Here is a 19,957-nt window from a genome sequence, read left to right on the forward strand (position 1 = left end):
ACTTCTACCTTGAGGAAAAAATACTTAATCATTGCTCGACTCATTTCTAAATTTATTGCCTACTTTTTTGGTTTACCCGAAGTTCACTTCTAGTTATGATTACATTTATACAACTTGGAAATGGAAGATGTGATGACCATTTTATAAAAAAAAATAAAATAAATTACATTAGAAAAAGGGTGGATTATTGTATAATGCTAAATCAATTTTTAGAATCTCATGATACATTTGACCACTGTTATGGACTTAGTGTACCCCTCCAAAATTCTTATTGAAGCCCTGATACCCAGTATGATAGTACTTGGAGATGGGGCCTTGGGAGGATATTAGGTTTAGTTGCAGGCACAAAGGTAGGGCCCTCCATGATGGGATTAGTGTCCTTGTAAGAAGAGGAAGAGAGACCAGAGCCTTTCTCTCCCATGTGAGGAGCCAATGAGAAGGCAGCCAGCAAGAGAAAGGGTCCTCAGCAGGAAGTGAATCTGCCAGCACCTTGATTTTGGTCTTCTTAGCATCAATAACTGTAAGAAATAAATGTCTGTTGTTTGAGTCATCCAGTCCATGGAATTCTGCCGTAGGAGCCCAGCTCACTAAGACAACAAGCAATTAATAGAAAAGTACCCTTTTATTGAGAGATAAGACAAGTGTATTTACAATATTCAATGGTTAGATCAGACAGTCTGACTGTGAGACTTTTTTAAAGCAGCAGTATTCCAGGAATTACAATTTATAAGGGGAAAAGAAAAACATTCCAAATAGGTTTCTGTTACAGAAAATACATTTGAACAATGACAGATACTCTTAAGGCTAAGTAGAATTATACCTTTTCCTCCATCTTTATAGCAATAATCTTTTCTTTTCTTTTTTTTGTCATGAAGACAGAAGGTTAATTTTTGAAAGGAAAAATCAACATGGTTTAGAAAAACTGAAATAGTGGAGGACTAGTATGTTTAAAAATAGAGCCTCCTCAATGGTTCTCAATAAGAAACATACAATGCTGCCATGCAGTCCCAAACTCACATTTGAGATTAAACATGGTCTCCATAAAACTGAAAAACTGCTCCAGCCTCTCAATCTTACTAAGGACAGGTAGATTATTAAGTCCTTGGCACGCTTCTGTCTGATAATGCTTTCTGAAATAAGATTGTTGAAAAGAGATCTCTGTTACTTTGCAAAGAACATTTTGGTAGAAATTCATGTCCACAAAAGAGTTAAATAATACAGTTGTTCCTTACATTAACAGATACTATTTTTGCCCTAAAAAGGTAGAATGATCTAGTCTTTGTAAATAGTATGGGTCAGTCAAAAATATGTTTAACAGAGTCCTACAGGGAAACTTATGTAAGTCAGTCCCCAAAATATATTTGACACTCTCCAAGTGAGGATTTTATTCTTTTGAAGAACACTAGACACACTACTAAGTCTCTTAATATTCCATGAACTATTGAGGTAGGAGTCTTATTTCATCAATATCATCTAGATTTCACAGATTATACCTTAAATCATATGCCAGTACCAAAAAGACAGTAATCCACAAGACTGAACCATTAGGTTATACACCAAGTCTGTCCTTTAAACGAGCAAGGTTGGGAATTCTCTGTGCATCAAAAGATTTAACTTAAAAGTAACATAAGGTGTAATACATTTTGTAGACATGTTTGTAAATAAACCCACAAATTTCAATTATGATTTCATGTATTAAAAAGCTTTCCTGTTAAAAAAAAAAAAAAGTAAATAGTGCACTCATTAGTGGTAAAACAAATAGTACTATGGCTGCTGAAATGTGTTCCTATATCCACCACACAAGTTGCCACCGTGGAAAACTACTAATGAAGAAACAACCAGTTTCTTTCTGCCTGTCAGGCAGCAATGGCAGAAAAGAACAACACATCATTTTTCTAGTGTCATATTTTTAAGAAATAATAACCAGTTTAATTACAGTAAAACAGCCTCAGCATGTGAACTCAGATATTTTCTCTATGACTTAAGATGAAGAGTGATCATATGAAGCATACCTATTGATTTTTGTTATGAAAAAGCTGAAAATAAGGGGAAACTCAGCTTACATGAATAGCCCTTAAAAAATAGCTGTAAGTTGAACCTTTTAACATGTTATGTCTTAAAGTAAACATTACCAAGTTAGTTATTTTAGTTTGTAAAAAACATAATAAGCCACTGCTAATTTTTTTTTTAAATAGAAGAAAAAAAATCTACATCATGACAGGAAAATCCTTTTGGTTTGCAATTAATGTTTTAAATAACATCCTATTCAATGAAACAAGCTACGTAACAGACTACTTCATTGTCAAGAATGCTTTTTGTTAAATGCCTACATGTAACAAATGATACAAATACAGTCTTAAGACTCCCAAGAAGTAAGAGTATTTCCAGAGTGTGTTGCTGACCAAAGAAGTGCATAGTCAGCTATAATTTAGAAACGAAAAGCTAGTAAAGAATGACCTTTGCATATTCCAACAGAGAATATCTAGTTCATATTTTCATCTGGCTTTAAAATATTAAGACTCAGAAGAATCGCAACAGTTTTATCTTCACCATGTTTACCAAAAAAAGTGATCCGTATATCAAAACTGGGTTTTCCTAGGTTTTAATACATTAAAATGACATGACATAATCCAATCTAACCCATGCATCACTTTCGGAGACACGGTGCAAATGGAAATATTTTTCCAGCTGCAGTGGACATTTCTAAAAAGCAAATGCCTATGGGTGCCCCTGAATCTTCAAAATAAAAAAAAATAAAAATTAATCAGGCACCATAGCTCTCTGAGGATAGTTGTGTTTCGCACATTGTGGAAAAAAATTAAAAATTGCCTTCAAGAGTTTCAATATGCAATGTAACAGATTTCATCTCCTTCAGTTTGCTTGCTGTCTTCTTACATCACCTGATTAGAAGCCTGTTGTCACTGCTTCTTTGTTAACTGTTGTTGGTACTTTGTAGGTATACATTTTAAATGTCTGTAAAGAACATTACAAGCTATTTCATGTAATTTAATCTGTGCTGGATATTCTTCAAAAGATTTTATAAATAATACAATATTTTAAATGAGTCTTCAATGTACTGTTGTTATACCATATTGTTGCTTTCTCCAACTTTATCTACAAACTGCAAGAAGAAAAACAGACAAAAGAAAGCCTTCAGCATTATTAAATATTACATCAACATTTTAAATGTTAATTTAAAAACAGCTTTATAAGATTTGTGGAAATTTAAGGTATGACTGACAATGATTAATCCAGTACTACTCACCACCATCTTCTGACACGTAAATGTGTATAAAAAAAATTTTTTTTCTAAAAGTTATTTTTGCATGACATGCTATACGTATGATTTTAAGGGTGAGACATGAGAAATACAACACAATGGAAAAAAAAAACTGGATAAAATGAAGTTAACACTGATAGCTTAAGAAAAAAATAAAAAATTAAAAAGCTGAAATGTCACAGCCAATCATTCATTAATGAACCCAATAAGATATTTCAACTGACCATGACTGTGGATCTCTTCTGGGCCTATGTAGTCTTTGAACAAACAGATTTAAGTCCATTAAGTACAATAATTAACAGCAGCTATTGACTAAAAATACTTTAAATGTGTAACTGGACTATGGACTGAAAGTGGCAATGACATTAAAAATAGATGTAAGGGTGCAAGCATAAATTTACAATTTTAATACATATACATGTAAGTGGTTATTTACTTTGGTTACTCCATCCCAAATATTAAGCATTCCAGATGGTGATGCAAACAAATACTGAAGCAAAGTAATAGTGGAGATATTAAAAGTCATGCAGCCATCAAATCTATAATACTATCAAGTCTAGCAATCATCTAATTCTTTCATTTCACTAATCATGTTTTTACTTAAATATTTTATTATAATGAAATAATATTAATAGGAAACATAACTTTTAGTACTGGGTGTCCATCTATGCAAATATTGAAGAATCCTTAAATTAAGGACATGAATAATTATTACAATTCTATAACTAGAAGTTTTAGTAATTACAAAAGCCATGCTAAGTATAAACAGCATTGACTACTCACAGTGGTTCTCAACCTTCCTAATGCCGTGACCCTTTAATATAGTTCCTCATGTTGCGGTGACCCCCAACCATAAAATTATTTTCGTTGCTACTTCATAACTGTAATTTTGCTACTGTTATGAACCGTAATGAATATATCTGATATGCAGGATATATTTTCATTGTTCGCGACCCACAGGTTGAGAACCGCTGGTACTTTATGAGTTTGGAGATCAATGCCAATAAAATCAGGATATATCCCTGTAAACCTAGGTTCCAACACCTTTTTTAATGTTATTTTATATCATGGTAAATAAGTGACTGGTACCCTGAAACTAAAAGTTGCTCTGAAAGTACTCATAGATTCATTAGAATTTTAAGGTAAATTTAGTTGGTGAGAAAGCACAACATTCCCTCTTCAAAGGTAACTTCTAATATGTAGGTTGTGTAGGCTGCAAGTTTGACTCTACAATTGACTTGAGGATTAAAAAAAAAATTTGGCTTATAGTAGTACCTTTAGTTCTTTGAGAATTCAGTAAATGTTATGGCCTGTCTCTCTAGAAACATCTACAAAAATCTACAAACAACTTTACACTCACACTGGAGAAACAGATTTGCTAAGAGTGTCCAACTCATAGAGAGCTGGGGACAGAATTTTATCATTTGACTTTCAGTATAACAGTGCTCCATTTAGTTGTCTTAATACACCTCATTTGGTGAGATGGTCTAAGAAAGAAAATATTCGTAAGAAATAATATCATTTTCATGTTATTGCTTCTAAAATTAGAGAGGACATAAAAGTTACCTGAAAAGTACCTTGAACTCTCAAAGTGAAAGGTAGCATAGCATATCAATCCGAGTTGTATTAAAAAATAGAGAACAGTATTAAAAAGGAATACAGTGAAACAAAATTTCAGGCTTTATAGATTTATCAATGACTATTTTCTCTGGTATTCATGGTTACCGTGATCTATGTGCTGCAACCATTTATATTGTAATAAAAACATCAATTAATCATGTTATCAATTACTCTAATTTCTGGAAGTAAAGAGCATTGAAGAGTATTTTGATGATTTAAAGATTATATTTTTAAATACAGATTACTTACTGATCTAATGCCGGGTAAATTCAAGATAGATCCAAGAACTGGCACTCTTCTAATGAAGCCAACGACCACAGGAAAGAAGCCCCTGGGAGAAGAAAAAACAGTTCTCTGTACTTGTACGTTCTTTATTACCAAAATCAACTGCTAATTAAGTAAAAAGAACCTGTCAAAATTTGAATATTTGAGAGACTTTAAACTTCAGTTAACTTTTCTCCCAGGATTTGATTCCTTCCTTAATTATGTTCTTATAAAATTTTACATATATATGTATATATAGCATTACTACTATATCCTACTAGTTTCTTTATGTATTTTCTATATTAAAAATGAGATTCTCTAAAGCAGATTTGGCATTTAATTCATATTTACGTCTCCTGTGGGTAATATGGTGCCTGACAGATAGAAGACAAAATATATACATTCTCTGAACAAATTTTTAAACCAATCTTACTTAAAGGTATTTTCTTACATTACATTCTATTGTTTATTCACTTGGTAATTGGCATTTGTAAAATATTAACTGACCAAAATCTCCCATAGTATATATAGTACAAAATTTTCTAATATGTATAAGCACTAAAGAAATTGCCATCAAGTGGCAGTAACTATGCAGTATCAGGTTCTACATATTAAAATGTTGGGTAAATTTATATATCTACTTATCTATCACTTTTAGTTGATGCAAATAGCAAACATAAAGACAGTGCCTTAAAAGGCCAATAAAATTAATTTTATTAAATTGAAAATACTTTACAAGATAATTCATAGCCTTAAACAGGCAATTATTCACACCTGATAAAACATTTTATAGTTGATTAAATTACCTAAAAGTTTAATAATAAAAGATTCAGTGTAAACAAGAATCCATTTAAGAAAATTATAGTCTTCTTACTCATGCTGATACAACTATCTGGGTTTTGTAATTATTTGACATACTGTTATATTGAAAGAAAACAAATAAAATGAGTGCCTTACCTGAACAAAAGAAAGAATCCATAAATTTCGAAGATCATACCTATCAAAGGCCAACCAACAAGGACTACAAATACGCCACCCAGGAAAAATCCTGTGGCTTTCATTTTATGTTTTTGGAAGAAGAATCTGAATGTTCTTTCTAAACCAATTACAAAAGCCAAGCCAGCCACAAATAAAACCTAAAGAAGAAAGAAAATGCAACACAGAAAAAGTAAGTAAGCACACTACATAAATTTGAAGGTCAAAGTTAAGTATTTTAAAAAAAGGAGCACATCTAGTTTTCACTGTGGCAACTGGGCAGAAAAAACTACAATGCACACCAAGAAGCAGAACCAAGGAGGGGGCTAAGCATGTGAAAGCTGTAGTAGTACTGCACTCTTCTCAATCCTCCTCTAACTTGAGTAAAGGGAGAAAAAGAGAAACAAGGAAAGATTAGAGGTTACCAACCAGCATCTGCATCAGCAGTGGTTTTCCCAGGGTTAAGCTAGATGGAGATGGCTTAGTCAAACAGATGAGTGGCAAGACAAATGAGGGAAGCTGCCTATAAACGTGTCACCTAAAGGTGCTCCTAGTTCTGCAAACTTCACCCTGGGCTATAGGAACTCCTATGGATGGGAGAAATACTGACGTGGCGAAGGTGACAGAAGAAGAAACCATGCGAAGCTAGAATACCTGGTAGCAGCAGCAATAAAAATACAGCTACGTGTTCTCAAATATACATATATTTTGCATGTTTTCAGACAGTGGACAAGAAATAGTGATCTATTAGAAAACGTGTTTTTCCCCAAGTTTTATTCCTAAATCCTTGTTTTCCTTCATTAACTTTCTTTAGTGAAAAATATTTCATATATATATATTGATTACTAAGTCAATGGTTAAGCTTCATATTCTGAGATACCAATGCTGTTTACATTATTTATTGTAACATCAATTTTGAATAATTTTGCTCTCCTTTATATTTACCAATTTGCAATTAAGAGCCCAATGGTAATATACACATGTCAACGATATTCAATGGGGGCTATCAACTCATCTATTTTTAAAAAAATCTTTATTGTTGAGACTACTACAGATGCCCCCAAGTCATCTATTTTTAACTCCTATTTAGAGGCTGCCTTGACTTACTCTATTGCAGCGGTTCTCAACCTATGGGTCGCGACCATCGGAAAACACATATAGCATATCAGATATTTACATTATGATTCATGACAGTAGCAAAATTACAGTTATGAAGTAGCAATGAAAATAATTTTATGGTTGGGGGTCACCACAACATGAGGAACTGTATTAAAGGGTCGCAGCATCAGGAAGGTTGAGAACCACTGTTCTATTGTAAATCACATATCAAACACTTAACATAGTCATGGAATTAGAAAACCTCATTAAGTGTTTACCTTTTGTTTAAACAGAAAGCTAACGCGTTTCATTCCTGATGGAAACAGAGAATGTAATAGAAATTTTTACATGAGTAGTAGTGAATTATTTCACCTAAATTCAATAGCAGGCAAGAATTCAGTTATAGCTAACTTTTTCTTATGAAGTAAGTTAAAATACATATTGAAAAACTCACATTTCCAATAGCCAGTAGTGCTTTGTCAAAAAAGAGAATCATTCCAAAGAACAGGAAAAACACTCCAAATCCTGTTAATCCCATTCCAATTTCTGCAATATAAGTTATATGGTTAAGGGTAGAGAAACATTATAGTTCTATTAAAATCTCTGTAAACTAAGATAATTCTTCAGTTTTTCTTTTGGCTGATATAAGAAAAAAGGTCTCCAACATTGCAGATTAACTTTATAATGACATTCACTAAGATCTACAACAAATTAACATCAACAATTTCCTTGAAATTTAAAATATAAATGGAAATTTCTAATCTATATATATAAAAGCCTAAGGGACCGTTTGACCATTCAACCATTTGACTGGTAGCTATGATGTGCACTGACTACCAGGGGGCAGACGCTAAATGCACAGGCATGGAAACATGGGACAGACTGATGAATCTCAGAGGGAAGCGGGTAGGAGGGAGGGTGGGTGGGAAGAGATTAACTAAAGATCTTATATGCATGCTAGAGGCCTGGTGGGGTCCCTTGGCCTGGCCTGCAGAGATTGGGCCGAAACCAGCCCAGTGCATGGATTCGTGCACTGGTGGGGTCCCTTGGCCTGGCCTGCGGTGATCGGGCCAAAACCAGCAGTCCAACATCCCCTGAGGGGTCCTGGATTGTGAGAAGGCGCAGGCCAGGCCGAGGGACTCCACTGGTGCACGAATCCATGCAGCGGGCCTCTGGTTCTTACATAAGAGAACATTTCTTAAAAACACCATAATAGAGATAGATAAATCAGAATTCTAAAACTTTGGTTATATATATCTTTTTCCTTTCCAAAAATCCCTTTGGCATCAGAATAAAAATATGGGCTTACTTTTGCTATTTATTTCTTATCATATTCTATAACTATTATTTATACAGATGATATCTGCAGTTCCTTCCTTTCCCTCTAAAATTAATTCCTTCTTTAACCCATTAGAAATTACTATAGTAGGTTAGTACAATATACTTCAATATAGTGGCAATAGGAAATATTTTGAGAATCAGGTAGTGGTCTCCTCAAAAGTTAAGTTTCAAAAGGTTAGATATTACTTTTAACTTCTTGATGGCTTATTATGGACTTATCTTCTACAAACTTATCTAAACTATGAATCCATTCCCATATTTAATCTAGTCCTTAAATAACCTCTCCAAAGTTTAAAAGAACACTGTTTTATCTAATAATAATGTTCTGGTTTTTTGTTCTTTCATTCAGAAACAAAGAATTGTTGATCAACTCCTAGATGCAGGCAACTGTTCTAAGTACTATCAGACCCAGTAAAAATTTACTTTCCTCTTATGCACTATCAAACCTTCATTCCTCTTGCCCATGTATGTCTTAAATGAACAAAGTGTACTGGTCTGTATATAAAGCTAATAATTTTATTGCCTTTACATTCTCCAGGATTTATCTTTTATAGTTTGAAGAATAGACTTTCTAAGGTTACAGTAGTACTTTTCTGTTAATACTACAAGCACAATCAATCCACTAAGTCACATGTTTGATCATTTTAGTTTTGTTTTCAGGAAACAGTTATCAATCCTCATTTTACCTAGAAGCCCTACCTGCACAACATAATGAATTATGGCAGAAATACTTTTGGAAATACAATTTTAAATACACTATTAATGATTTCTGATCTTAACCACTTTGCCTTGGCTCCAGAAAGGTAAAATCCAGGTCACAGGTTCTTAAAAAAATGTTAAGACATGTAAAATGTTTTGATGAGTTTAAAATTTATATCAATACCTTTTTCTGCATTTTCCACTTCCTCAATTTACAGTTAACTACTGCCTTCCATTAAGCTATCTTTTTCTCCCATAGTCTAAAAGGATTCAGAAGTATTCCACAGACACTATTATTTTATGAAAATTTGAGGCTGATACTTTCATGCTTAAGTGCTTTAAAAGAATTTACTAAGCCCTAGCTGGTTTGGCTCAGTGAATAGAGTGCTGGCCTGCAGGCTGAAGGGTCCCAAGTTCAATTCCGGTCAAGGGCACATACCTAGGTTGCAGGCTACTCCCCGGGCCTTGGTCTGGGCACATTCAGGTGGCAACCAATTGATGTGTTTCTCCCGCATCGCTATTTCTCTCTGTTTTTCCCTCTCTCTTCCATTCTCTCTAAAAATCAATGGAAAAATATCCTCGGGTGAGGATGAAAAACAAACAAAAAAAATAAATAAAAAAAATTAAAAATATGATCTTAAAAAAATTTACCAAAATAACTGTTTAGATGGCAGACATAATTTTCCAGAGGAAAATATGGACATAAGAGCAAGTAAAATTTCATTAAGTAACTACTGACTAGTTAGGATTTAATCATTGGTAGCTGAGTTAAAGGAAAATGACTAATTCCCATCTTTTCACAAATTATACTAATTACATCAAAATTGTGAGATGTTTGTTCAGAAAGGAAATTATATGGAAATACATCTATATGCATTGAGAATTTTACAGAAGTAGCTATTATAAGGTGCTTTACATACCTTACATAAATTAATCCTTTCAATACTATTGCAAGGTAGGTATCATTAAATTCTTTTAGACAGGCCAGAAATTGAGATTTAGAGAACTGACTTAATTTGCCTAAAGTCACACTTCTCCTTAAGCATTTGAACTCATATATATTTGTATCCAAAGTTTATGTGCTTAACCATTATACCATACCTACAGTATTTTCAGGTTAAATATGTTTGGTTACATGAAACTCAAGATCATTAGAGTACTAGTACACTGAACTTCTGGGAGAATCGTCTTAAGTTGATTCAAGTTTAATATAATTAGCTTATCTAATATAACTAAGTAGTTGTTAGGAGAACTATTATAAATTGACTGTAGTTCTTGCCAGTGTGGCTCAATTGGTTGAACATATTCCTGCGCACCAAGAGGTCACTAGTTCGATTCCTTGTCAGGGTATTTACCAAAGTTGTGGGCTCAATCCATGTGCAGAAGGAGGCAGCCGATTGATGTTTCTCTCTCTCAAAATCAATAAAATCATATTTTAAAAAAAGAAACTGACTGCAGTGAAAAAGGACAATGTCTAAATATGGTTTTACGTTTAATGAAATGTTTGTACAATTATGTTGTAATTCCTTTAAGAAATTGTGAGACAAAAAGTAGCAGCAGCCCCAAGTTTCATATGGGCAACCAGAGACTCACAGAGATTTGTAACTCACCCTTGATCATGGAATCAGCAAGTGTGTATGTGGGGGAAGTTGCAGGGGTGGGGAATGGCAGTTGGTGGTGGTGGTATGCCACCAGGCCGGGAACTCAAATCCAGTCTATAATACTCCACAGTTTGAACAACTATAACATGGAAATCAAAACATTCCTACCACTTTATCTAATGTAGTCAAGCAGATCTTTGTAATCTTTTCCAAAACTGGCACTAGCATGATGTTGCCAAGTATTCCCTGATCTAAAGGGGTCAAAAGCCTCAAACTGGCCTCACTGTGCCTTTTTCTCATCTTCCCTGTGCCTGTGCATTCATATGCCCACTGTTTTATTAAACCCCTACACAGAGCTGCCCTCTCACCACTTGAATCAGACCCAGTAAAGTAAGTTTATCTTCCTCCTAGGCACTATCAAACCTTCATTCCTCTTGCCCATGTATGTGTTTAATGAACAATCTGATAAAAGCAATCTAATAAAATGAATGTCTAAAATAAACAGCTTATTGTAGAAATTTTATAGGAAAAGATACGCTTAATTCAATGGCAATTACTGTCAGCATTTAGGTATCTGATTTAAATATTTTAAAGCAGCACTTTCTTTCTATGCTTTTTTAAAAACAGAAAATGTCAGAATAAAGAACTCAAGTGAATTATCAACTGAATTGAACTCAAATGAATATCATGGTGGAATTTCAGGCTGTCCTATATAATAAAAGGCTAATATGCAAATAGACCAAATGGCAGAACAACTGATCACTATGACGTGTGCTGACCACGAGGGGGCGCTCCCGGAACATGGTGGGCATCAGCAGCAGGCAGCAGAGCGCAGAACATGGCGGGCATCGGCAGTGATGGGATGGTGGAGCAGGTGAGTGGGGGTGCCAGACCAAGGTGGGGTGCCTGTCACTGTCATTGGGGCGAGCCTCTGGTGGTTACTGAAAATTCTTTGCTCCTGCATGGTCCTGCCTGGCACTTGCACCTGCTGTTGGCGCCGACCCTGCTCCCACCTGCTGACGGCACTGGAGCCACCGCTTGCACCCACTGCTGTTGCCGGCCCTGCTCACACCTGCAGCTGGCACCCGGCGCTGTCAGTGGGTGCGAGTGGGGCTGGTGCTGTCAGCACGTGGGAGGGGCTGCCGGTAGACAGGGGACTGGGGCTGCAGCAGGAGGGGCTGGGCGGGGGCACAGAGGATGGGCCGAGACCTGCCCCTGTGCCCACTGCAGCTTTGCATCCCAAAGTTTCTTTCAAGGTGCACGGATTCATGCACTGGGCCCCTAGTGTGACATAATAAAATAAAGATTTAGTGGCAGCAAGGGAACTGCTCCACTCTGTCCCATTTGATAAATATTGTATTTTTTGGGGGGGGAAGGAAGATGCTATTATAGGATCCCTTAAAACAGGCCTGAATTGTTTTTTGCCTTTAAAAAAAGTTTTTATTGATTTTTTTAGAGATCAGTAGTTGGTCACCCTCTCCCAGAATCAGAATCCCAGAAAAATCTTGGCAAATCACTTGAATGATGGCCAATTCCTGCAGTTAAACACACATACAAGCACCATTTGAAGTCCAAAGAGCTTTTGGTTCATTAATCATTTTGTGTTCCAATCCACTGTTCTATCCAAAACATTTGGCAGAAGAGCAGCAAAGAGCATAATATCATCTTCCTCATCAATTTAATGAAGTGAGGAGAATGTTTACTACCCTGCCCATATTCCAACCCAACTCTCTTGTTCTGGTTTTTGGAAGGATGTAAATCAGGCACTTTTCATTATGTCTTCAACATAAGAGAATGCCTATGCACAGGATAAAAAAGTCACATTTTTATCTAGGTAATAATCGTGGACTCAGGAGTAATAATACTACTTCATAGTTAGAAAGGAAAGCTATGTAGAGTTTAAGTACCTCCTCCAAGTAATCAGAATTAGAAATAAATTCTAGCAATTTATGTACATAATTCTGCTAATTTCCTTGGGCAACCTAATTTTAATTTTGGGTTTTAATCAAGAGGAACAGGGCACTGTGTTTCATAAAGAAAATAGGCTTTGAATATCCTACAAAATTTCTCCAAAAAATGAATGATTCTGTAAGATAAATATCTATACTACTGTTGAAACTACTTTTGCTATGGAAGAATTTCATCATTCTAAGATCTCAAAGTTTATATCGTCTTTCATATGCTAGTAGGATACAGTAAAAAGAACAAAGGTTTTTAAGCCAGCAGAGCTGGGATGAAGTCTTGTTTCTATAACTTTACTTATGACCATGCATTGAATTTCTTTTGTCTCCTTTAATTTATAAAAAAGATATACTCCTCTCTACCTTATAAGGCTCTTATAAGAATTAAGTGTAATGATTTATATGAAAGCAGATATTGCTAGTTTTTATTATAACAGTTGCTTTGTTGTTTTTTTAAAGAACTATACTTAGGTTTTCTCTGATCAGAACAGATAAGGCCAAATGACTAAAATGAGCACTCTTCCTGGGCAGGGCAAGCGGCCCTAAGGTGCAGACTGGTCCAATCTCAGGGAGGAAGGAAGCCTGACTGGGGCGCAGGACCTTAGGAGCTCTGTCAAGTTCAAGTGGGCTGTGGCGTGAAACCGAACCTTAGTACTCCACTTTAAAATAGGCACTTAAAATGAAGTATTATTTTCATTTCAACAGACTGTTTGGTTCTTAAAGTCTTGAAAATCCAAGTAAGTTAACCAGAATAAGAAATAAAAGGCGTGGCTGATAAAGCAAAATGAGACAAAAAGACGACCTCAACCATCCCAAAACAGGTAGCACAGGGTTGGGCAGGTCATGTAAATAAAAATGATTAAGATTGGTAAACAGTAGAAAAGTGGCGATGTTATATTGAAAGTAAAAGGAACACACAGCAATGCCAACCTCAGAGACAACATAGACGTGAAGAACTCCGAGGCAGGCAGGCAGAAAGAGATGCTAAAAATGATCAAACCAGCCACAAAGCACAATATACAATATTAACAAAAGAAATCCTTTAATGAACGCAAAGTGACACTTGACTATTGTGGGAGCATTTAGCTCGTAGAAAAGTGAAGTCATTTCAAGGGATTTTTGGAAGGTTGTTTCCATTGCTGGCAAAGGCACATAATTCAATAGATTTTGGGTGTGGGCATATTTTCAAAAAGAGCCTACAATAGGCGGCATTTAAAATTCCGCCTCCCAGACAACCAGCCGGTAACTTGTAGAGGACCCCACGCCAGTCAAGTCCAGAAACGTCCTCGAGAGTGGGCCGCGGACGCCGCACAGCAAACTTTTCCTGGCGGCGGACGGTCCGCGGGAACAAAGCGCCCATCTCCCTGGGGACGAGAGAGCCGCGCGGGCCGGACCCCGGGCGAGGGCTCCCCCTCCCCCGGCCCCGGCGCCTCCCCACACCCCCTGCCTCTCCTCCCAGGCCAGGTCCGCCCCCGCAAGCCCAGCCCTCGCCCCTCCATCGCAGCCCGGCAGGTTCCCACAGCCCCAGCTCAGGTTCGCGGGCCGCCGCTCCCCATGCGGAGCTTCATTCATTTACCCGCACCGGGGGGTGGGGGAAACGGGGGGGGGGGCGAGCCCCCGCCCCGCCCCAGCCAAGGGTCTGTGGGGCTCCAGGCAGGGACCCCCGGGCAGGCGCTTACTCTGGGTGTCCGTTAAGGAGATCATGGCTGCTGGGGTCCTTGCTGGGGTGAGGACAGCACCTCGAGGAGCCCAAGGCGTGAAGCAAAGACGCGAGTCTGAAGCCGGGAAGCAACCCAAGAGACAGCCGCCACGTCTTCCGGAAACACGCAGCCATCCCCATCCCAGCTTGGAGGCGGCTTCCGATTGGCTCAATCCGCTCCCGATATCAACCAATGATGTGGAGGCTTGTTCGGTGACGCGCGGGAGGCCACGCCCCTTGGCCAATGAGAGAAGGGTCTGACTTGCCATTGGTGGACCGGGCCGACCCGGAAGGGTGGATGCCCGCGGCTGGAGTGCGGAGAAAGCCGGGTGGCGGGAACTTTTTACGCGTGAGTCGCGCGTGGTTCTGAGTTCGGGGCGCTTTGGGATCGGAGGCTGAGGTGGGGCGGGGGTCTGGAAGGCCCGGGTGCGGGGTTCCTGAACGGCTTCTCCGGTTACGTTTTGAAAGGGCTGGTTTCCCCTCTTCCTGCCTGAAGGCGAGGCCCGTCTGTCAGGGGTCACTGCCTTCCACATTGGCAGGGGAGACAGCAGGGGAACCCAGGCCCTTAGGACACGCTCGTTTGATCTCCAGCCTTTTGCATGCAGCAAGCTTGGTCACCAGAGCCTGTTGATTGGAAGCCGTCGTTTATTGGGAACACCGTTGGGAGGGTATTATTATATTATTGTATTATTATATTGCGGCTGTCTGTAAACACAGGTGGCGGGGGAAGGGGGGTGGATGTGTGTCTGATTTAACCTGTGGCACCTCAGTGGCATTTCCTCCAGCATCGATGACTGGGTGTGACACGGTGAGAGATTTCCTGTGGGTGCCCTCAAAAATCCAGAAACATCAGAAGTGAAACCGATGAGTCATGGAAGTAGTGAAAGCTTGCTGTCGACCAAAACAAAAAAACAGTTCGCTAACCGGGAGCACTCCCGCCAAAACATGTAATGAGGCTCAGGGGTGTGTTGTTAAAACAGCTGATATAGTGAGAAGGTAGTGGCTGCTTATCTTCACAGTGATTGGGTATAGTATTAACATTTTGTAAATTGATAGGGAATTTGGTTAGTGGTTACCCCATGTCAACCTTGGGAAACTCTTTAAGTTTCATTCACATTTCCAGAGGCTAAATGAGAAATGACCCAGGTTAAGTTAGTTATACAAAGTAAGCTCAGTTAAGCTTTGCTTGTGTGACCAAACTGTGTTTTTTTTTGTTTTTTGTTTTTTGTTTTTTAATGCTCAGGTAGTTTTCAAGGCTGAACTTGGTTTGTTTGTGGTTTTTACATTGCCTAGCTATACTTCTGACTGACAGACCTGCTGTAGCTCATTAATTTCTGACCATATTGAGGTATCTTTTAATATTAAATCACATCATTTGGGGAAGGAATTTATGAGGTTTTTTTTTACAGTATAATCAAAGAAGTAATTTAAAACTGTGTGTGTGTGTGTGTGTTATAGAATGTATTCTTTCCTAAGAGTGGAGATAGTTTCTGCTTTCAATCTCTGCAAACTTGAGCCTGAACTACATGCAGGGTACTTTGCTAGGCTATGTGAATACAAAGGGGAGAGACTCAACCCCTGCCCTGCGGGAAAACTTTGCACTCTAGGGAAGGAGAATTATGTTTCCACAAGAGCTGATTATATAGATAAAGAATTAAAAGTCTTTGGTTTACCCTCCTACTTCAAACAGGTTATATTCCAAACTCAGCAAGGCAAAGACAATCCTGCCTGTCTTCCCAGCCTAGTGGTGGTTTCAGAATTCTGTGTTAGGAAGGGCATAAGGTCAGCATTCTGGTTAAGGTAGAGTCATGCTGAAGTAACCTTTGGGGAACATTCTAAGTTACTTTTAGAAAGTGTTGGTTGTCCATGTCAGAGTTAGGGGAGGTGTTCGTGGGGATTATGGGCAACCTAAAGTTCCTACTCTCAAGCCGCATCTCCTTCCACATGTACTCTTTCTTACGTTTTAGTCATTCATAGGTATTTAGAGGTCCTTAATACAAACCATGTTTTGTTTTGTTTTTCCTACTTCTGAGCTTTTCAGGTTCTCTTCTGAAATTTATGAACTCCCCACCCCACCATAGAATGCCAAATCCTTTTTAAAGATTGATCCTAAATTGTAAGTCTTTAAAGCAAGTATACAGTAAAATGTTAAACGATTAATTTGGGTATTTATGTTGGTAGATTTTGCTTAACCTGGGACATTTGAATCTATCCAACTTGTTATTTATAAGATAGGTTCTATCCCAATTTTACAAGTAGGGAAAGAAGCTGAGAGGAACTGGGTGTGTAATTTTGCTAAAATCACACAATGGTTTAGTACTATTAAACCTCAAATATTTGCTCTTTTTTGTTACATCACTTTGTATCTGGTAATTCTTGTTGTTTTATTTACCTTGTACTTATTATACTAGAGGCCTGGTGCATGAAGTTTGTGCGGGGAGCGGGCCTAAGCCATCAGCCAGACATCCTTAGTGCTGCAGCAGAGGCAGGAGAGGCTCCCACCACTGCCACCACGCTTGCCAGCGGTGAGCCTAGCTTCTGGCTGAGTGCACTGACCACCAGGGGGCAGCTCCTGCATTGAGCGTCTGCCCCCTGGTGGTCAGTGCACGTCATAGTGACCAGTTGTTTCGCCATTTGGTCGATTTTGTATATTAGCCTTTTATTATATAGGATGTTGATGTTACTTTGGACACTTCTCCAAAAAATAGAGAATTTTCCATAAAAATTAGTAAGAACCATGTAGTTCTTTTTTTAAAGGGTCCTCTGTAAGTGTTACTTTCTAACATTTTTTTGTGCTTAGTCGTGTCAGAATATCATTGATTGAGCATAATCAGTAGTACTGTTTTAAAAAAATGTTTCTATTATTTTTCTTTCATTTTTAGAAAGAAATTTGGATCTCTAATTCAGTGTTGGAATGGCGTCTGTTTCAGGTTAGTGGAAATAATTACATTTTTTTCCCATTCTGTTCTGTTTCTACTCGTATGTTCTTTGAAAAAAAATATTTGCTTTTCTCCATACCTTCACTTCAACTTTGCTGTGAACTTTAAACTGCTCTAAAAGTCTTAATAAAAAAATACAATAAATTTAAAATATATTTGTTTTAAAAATTCTGATTATAGCCCAGGCCCGTTAGAACAGTGTCCCGATATGCTAAGGTTGTGGGTTCATCTCTGGTCAGGGCACATACAGGAATCAACCAATGAATGTATAAATAAGTGGAACAACAAATCTCTCTCTCTCTCCCCCCCCCCCCATCTTTCCCCCTACGCCCTCTTTGTAAAGTCAATCAATAAATTAAAAAATTAAGAAATTTCTGATTTTAGAAATGCTGTTTTTTTAGATAAAAAAAAAAAAGTGTGTGTTTTTAAATACTGATTTCAGAGAGAGGAAGGGAAAAGGGGGGGAGAGAGAGAGAGAGAGAAACAGAAACATCAATGATGGGAGAGAACATTAATTGGCTGCCTCCTGCACACCCCCCACTGGGGATTGAGCCTGCAACCTTACTGGGAATCGGGAATCGAACTGTGATCTCCTGGTTCACGGGTTGATGCTTAACTGCTAAGCCATACCTGCTGGGCTGTTTTTTTTTCGGATTTTTAGAAATTATGGTAAATATACATTACAAAATTTACCATTTTAACTATATTTTTGTAATTCTCACCTAAAGATATGATTTTCATCGAGTTTAGAGAAGAGGAAGGGAGAGGGAGAGAGAAAGAGAAACATCAATTGCCTTGTGAACACCCTGACTGGGGATCAAACCCACAACCTGTGTATGTGTCATGACCTAGAATTGAACCCATCACCTTTTGGTATATGGGATGACACTCCAATCAACTGAGCCATGCCAGCCAGGGCATCATTTTAACTTTTTTTTTTTTTTAATCCTCACCTGAGGATATTTTTTTCATTGATTTTTCAGAGAGAGTGGAAAGGAGGGAGGAGGCATTAAGAGAGAGAGAAACATCAATGTAAGAGAGACACATCAATTGGTTGCCTTCTACATGGGTCCTGACAAGGGTTTGGTTTGAGGGCTGACCCTCTAACCACTGAGCCAGGGTGCATTTTAACTTTTTTAAGTGTACAATTCAGTGGCATGAAGTGCCTTCACATTGTTGTGCACCATCACCAATATCCATCTCCCAAACTTTTTCATCTTCCCACACTGAAACTCTGTATCCAATTAAACAGTAACTTCTGATTGCCCCCTTTCTTGCAACCCCTGGTAACGCTATTCTACTTTTTGTCTGGGAATTTGATTGTTCTAGGCACTTCATTTAAGTGGAATCATGTAATATTTGTCCTTTTGTGTCTAGATTGTTTCACTTAGCATAATGCCTTTGAGGTTCATCCATTTTGTAACATGTATCTTTTTAAGGCTGAATAATATTCCATTGTATGTACATAAAGTCTTTTATTTATCCATTTGTCTGTCCCTGGACATATGGGTTGTTGGCTAATAGGGAATAATGCTGCTATGAACATTGGTGTATAAATATCTGAGTCCCTACTTTCAGCTGTTGGGTTTATACCCAGAAATGGAATTGCTAGATCACAAGTTGATTTTTTTGAGTACCTTGCCTTACTATTTTCCTTGGTGGCTGCACCATTTTATATTCCCACTAGCAATACATAAGGGTTCCAAGGAAAATATATGTTTTTTGATAGAATTCTAGGAACCTAAAAATTGTAAAGTAGAAAATACCAATCACTTCTAATCTTATGTTGAGATTAATACTATAACATTTATTATTAAAATTTTTAAACATTTTGTACATATTGTTTTGTAATATGATTTAAAAACACATAATGCAAATATAGAATATAGACATATTATTGAATAAATTGTATGTTGTAAATATTCTAATACCTGCATTGTATTTTGTTGTTTTGAAGTGACATTAAATAAATAATATTTTATTGTTGAACTTTTATACTGTTTTTATTTTTAAAACATAAAAAAATTCTGCCTCGAGCATCTATGAATTGCAAGTTTTGTGTGCTCCTCTGATTATTTCTTTAAGATACAGTCCTATAAGTGGAGTTATTTCAAATGTCTTTAAAATATAAAAGAAAAACATCCATTTTACCTTTCCTAGACAGATACGCTTGGTATTTTGATATATGTCTATTCATTATTTGTTCCTGTAAACTTGACCAGATTCTACTGAGCTTATTAGTGATATCTTGCTATTTATTCGGTTAAGAGGTGATGGCAGGGGTGCTGTGTATATAAAGTTTGCTAATACATACTAGTTCTAATAGTAGGGTGACAAGATTAGTTTTTTCAAACTTTAAAGAAAGGGCTTTCTTAAATATGAGACATGTCCCTCCCCTCTTCCCCCTTCCCTGTCTCCCATCCCCCCCCCCCCACTTTATAATTTATTTCAATATAAACATAAAAAAATAGTGACATAGG

General features: G+C 37.4%; 2 protein-coding genes across 5 annotated transcripts in view; one reads left to right on the top strand and one right to left on the bottom strand.

Annotated features, from left to right (window-relative positions):
• Window positions 1-603: 603 nt before the first annotated feature.
• On the bottom strand, window positions 604-14,720 carry GOLT1B (golgi transport 1B). Its single transcript, XM_036297220.1, has 5 exons — window positions 14,519-14,720; window positions 7,692-7,783; window positions 6,122-6,300; window positions 5,150-5,231; window positions 604-3,121 (listed from the first exon to the last, which is right to left on the bottom strand). Exons 1-5 carry the CDS (start codon window positions 14,541-14,543, stop codon window positions 3,083-3,085), a joined length of 417 nt encoding a protein of 138 aa, XP_036153113.1. The 5' UTR covers window positions 14,544-14,720; the 3' UTR covers window positions 604-3,082.
• A 56-nt stretch (window positions 14,721-14,776) lies between these two features.
• The window catches only part of RECQL (RecQ like helicase), a 28,870-nt gene continuing 23,689 nt past the window's right edge, over window positions 14,777-19,957 (top strand). Inside the window, exons 1-3 of one of the 4 annotated variants that reach the window (XM_036297213.1) lie at window positions 14,934-15,206; window positions 15,782-16,654; window positions 17,421-17,468. In XM_036297213.1, the coding sequence (XP_036153106.1) occupies window positions 17,453-17,468 (16 nt within the window). In that variant the 5' untranslated portion in view covers window positions 14,934-15,206; window positions 15,782-16,654; window positions 17,421-17,452. Of the gene's footprint in view, window positions 14,888-14,933; window positions 16,655-17,420; window positions 17,469-19,957 lie in introns of those variants that run through there. The other 3 variants (XM_036297211.1, XM_036297212.1, XM_036297214.1) reach the window with 3 other exon arrangements.

Source organism: Myotis myotis, unplaced genomic scaffold, assembly GCF_014108235.1.
Source record: "Myotis myotis isolate mMyoMyo1 unplaced genomic scaffold, mMyoMyo1.p scaffold_m19_p_3, whole genome shotgun sequence".
In the NCBI taxonomy this organism is placed as follows: Eukaryota; Metazoa; Chordata; class Mammalia; order Chiroptera; family Vespertilionidae; genus Myotis; species Myotis myotis.

Coding starts and splice junctions, on each gene's coding strand:
- GOLT1B (XM_036297220.1), bottom strand. CDS start 14,543: ATGATCTCCTTAACGGACACCCAGA. Junction 5,232..6,121: donor GGATTCTTTCTTTTGTTCAG/GTAAGGCACTCA, acceptor TTCTTCTCCCAG/GGGCTTCTTTCCTGTGGTCG. Junction 3,122..5,149: donor ATTTACCCGGCATTAGATCA/GTAAGTAATCTG, acceptor TTCTTCTTGCAG/TTTGTAGATAAAGTTGGAGA.